The 2996-nt window shown below is 53.9% G+C and overlaps 1 protein-coding gene across 1 annotated transcript in view; it reads right to left on the bottom strand.

Annotated features, from left to right (window-relative positions):
- LOC104275143 (electrogenic sodium bicarbonate cotransporter 4-like) overlaps window positions 1–2996 on the bottom strand; it is a gene marked incomplete at its 3' end in the record, with an annotated part of 13203 nt that overhangs the window by 5835 nt on the left and 4372 nt on the right. Inside the window, exon 2 of the mRNA XM_009871013.1 lies at window positions 2246–2375. Coding sequence (XP_009869315.1) covers window positions 2246–2375 — 130 coding nt within the window. The remainder of the gene's footprint in view (window positions 1–2245; window positions 2376–2996) is intronic.

Here is a 2996-nt window from a genome sequence, read left to right as displayed (position 1 = left end):
CAGTAGGAAAGTTTTTTCCCAGCAAGAGCAGTCAGCCACTGGCACAGGCTGCCCAGGGAGGGAGTGGAGTCCCCATCCCTGGAGGGGTTTAAAGGTGGTTTAGATGTGGGGTTGGGGCAGATGGTTTAGGGATGAGCTTTGTAGAGAAGGGTGAATGGTTGGACGCGATGATCCCAGGGATCTCTTCCAACCTGACTGATCCTAGGAGTCTATACATCATGTCCTAAAGAGCCACGTCTCCACACCTTTTAAATACCTCCACTCGCACAGCTCAGCTGTGCATGCAGGAAAGCCAAACCCCATCGGCATTGCAACCGTCTTTTTAATTCCTTAGCAATGGCCAGGCTTCAAGCTGGGTTGTTTCATCCCCACGGTGGGAGATGAAAGTGTTTGGAAGTCCTTGGAAACCAGCTCTTCCACCTCCCTTCCTGGATTTTCCAAGCCAAAGGCAAATTGGGGAACGGTGGCTCGTTTTTCCCAGCTCCCCAGGAACGGGGCTCAGGCTCTGGGGAGGGCAGGCAGCTCTTTGGAGGATGTCGATTTGGGGAAGAAAGCTGCTTTTCCTTTAGAGGAGGTTTGCAGGCTCCGTGGATTAGCCTTCGCGGGGCTTAACCTGACAACTTTTAACTGGTACAACTGGGATTTGGGTTCCTGCTGCTGCAGGGGGCACAGATGGGAAGGAGTTAGGAGGAGAAGGGGTTCTGGAAATAGGTGACGGCTCCCAAATGCTGTGGGGAGAGCCCGGGGTTGTATCAGCTGTGAGACTAAACCCCAGCCCACCCGAAAACACAAAATTTACCCCTAGAGCCCATTGCTCCAAAGCTCTCCACGCTGGTTTCTTCGCAGAAACCTCTTCTCCAGCCCTTCAAACAACGCCGCTTTTATTGGGAGGAAATTCAAGCTTCCCGCCGGCCGAGGCACCCACTAAGCCCCGTCGGGGCTCGCCCAAAGCCGATTAGGTCGCTTTTCGTTTCTTTTTTTCGGCCCGTTTTCCTGCCAAAAGTGGGTTAGCACGCACACGGGGCGGCGAATTGGGGCAGTGCGGGGGACTCGAGGCACATTTCCAGCAGCGCTTTTACCCTAGTCAGGCATCCCGTGATGCTTTTGCCAAGGCTACAGCCAAACCTCATCTCTCCCCGCTGCGCTCGGCTTCTTTATTTCCATTTATTGCGGAATTAGCCGCAGGTAATGCTGCTCCCACCAAGGAGCTGCTCTCCTGCGGCTAAAGAGGTTGAAGGGCTCCTCGCTGGAGAGCGGAAATCTGGGACTTGAGAAACCTCCGTCCTCCCGGTGGGAATTTGGAAGCCTCCACCTCAAGCCCTCTCTGACAAAAATCCCCTCACAGGCATTGGGTTTTTTGCCTTCCAAGTTTTTTGGGGAGAAGGAAGGGATGAGTAGATAGAAACCTGTGCAAAATTCGGGGGGAAAAGGAAAGAATTTTGGCAACAGCATCCCCGGGCTGCTGCGTTTTGAGCAGGGCTGGTGAGCAGGAGGATGCTGAAGGGTTTTCCAAGTTTTTGGTGGTGGCAATAACCAGTCCAAAAGATGGGATGAGCACCCACAGCGCCCGATCTGGCTTTTCTCCCCATTCCTTGGACGAATGTTCACACTCGGACTCGGAAATCCTGCCCATGCTGCTGAAAGGAAAGGGCTCAGGATGCCACAAACCTCCCCAGAACCCCCCAACTCTCTCAGAGTTGAGGCCAGGAGAAGAAAATCCCACATGGATTTGAGGTTTTTCCTTTGGACGAGCCCCCAAATCAAGTAAACCTCGCAGCTCCTCTGGGTGGGTTTTTATTATTATTGCTTGAGGGATAGGAGAAGTTTAACCCTTGGCCTGGCCGGGAAAAGTGTGTGTATGGAGGGGGAAAGACTTGGAAAATTGGTCTTTATTTCCTACATCCCCATTTCCCAGCTCTCTGCTCTTATTCTCCTGTTTCCCAGCACGTTTCCCCATTTCTTCTCACCTTCCCCAGTCCTTGCCGCAACTGGGAACGGGAGAAACCCCATCTCTGGGGTCGAGCCAAACTGGGGCGATGCGGGACGAGGTGGGAAATCTTCCTCCCTTCCTCCTCCTCAGCAGAAACGCCCTAAAGGTGGCGTTTGCTGCATTTCCCTAATCCGGGCACGGCTTTGTTTGAAACTTTATTAAAAATGAAGCTCGTCCCCTGACCCCAGGGGATATTTGAGCGAGGCGCATCTCTCCCCGGACACATTTTCGACCCAAAGGATTTCTCCTGCTGACCTGGCTGACTCTTTCCACTCCATCTCCTCGCCGTCGTGTTGCAGCGTGTCCATCTCGGTGAAGAGCGTGGGGTTGGGAGGTTCATCGTCTTCCCCCAGGATGTAGCGGAGGCGTTCGGCGGCTGGAGACACTGCCGGGGCGAGCGGAAAAAAGGAGTTTACCCTCACGGGAGAGGAGATGATCCCACGCTGTTCCCATAGGGAAAGCTCTAAGGCGGCTAAAGAGGGCTATGTGGGGATATCGAGCATCCTGGGCTAAGAAAAGAAAAGTTTCAGGGAAATATTTAAGGTGAGGGATATTGAGGAGTGAGGAAACTCTCAGAAATCCTGCCCCCAAAGCCCTGCGCAGAGGGATACGGGATGCTGGTGGAAAGGATGAGCAGCACAGCCGGGAGGGGAATAAACAGATCCAAGATGCAAATCCAGGAACTCAGCCACGTTTATACACAATACAGCCAAATTGCCCCTCCAGGAGTGTTATGTACCCAGATTTCTGGGGTGTCCCATGTGTTTCCCTACTGTGGAACCAGCTCGGAGCCTCCCGTCGTCAGCAACCAAACCCTTGCGCTTTCCGGCACCGTGTATCGGGACGCCCGAGCGCTCGGCACACGTTTTCCCACCGGATCCCCGAGAGGAGCCGCATATCGCTCAAGGGTGATAACCCAGATTTATCATTTCCACAGGGAAAATTCAGTTTCTCGCCGCCAAGAAACCAACGGGGCTCGGGAGGGCACTTCTCGCCTCCCGCTCCC

The sequence above is a fragment of the Apaloderma vittatum genome, unplaced genomic scaffold (assembly GCF_000703405.1).
Source record: "Apaloderma vittatum isolate BGI_N311 unplaced genomic scaffold, ASM70340v1 scaffold24396, whole genome shotgun sequence".
Taxonomy (NCBI): Eukaryota; Metazoa; Chordata; class Aves; order Trogoniformes; family Trogonidae; genus Apaloderma; species Apaloderma vittatum.
Note: the sequence above shows the minus strand (reverse complement) of the source record. Positions and strands in the feature narration are given on the sequence as shown.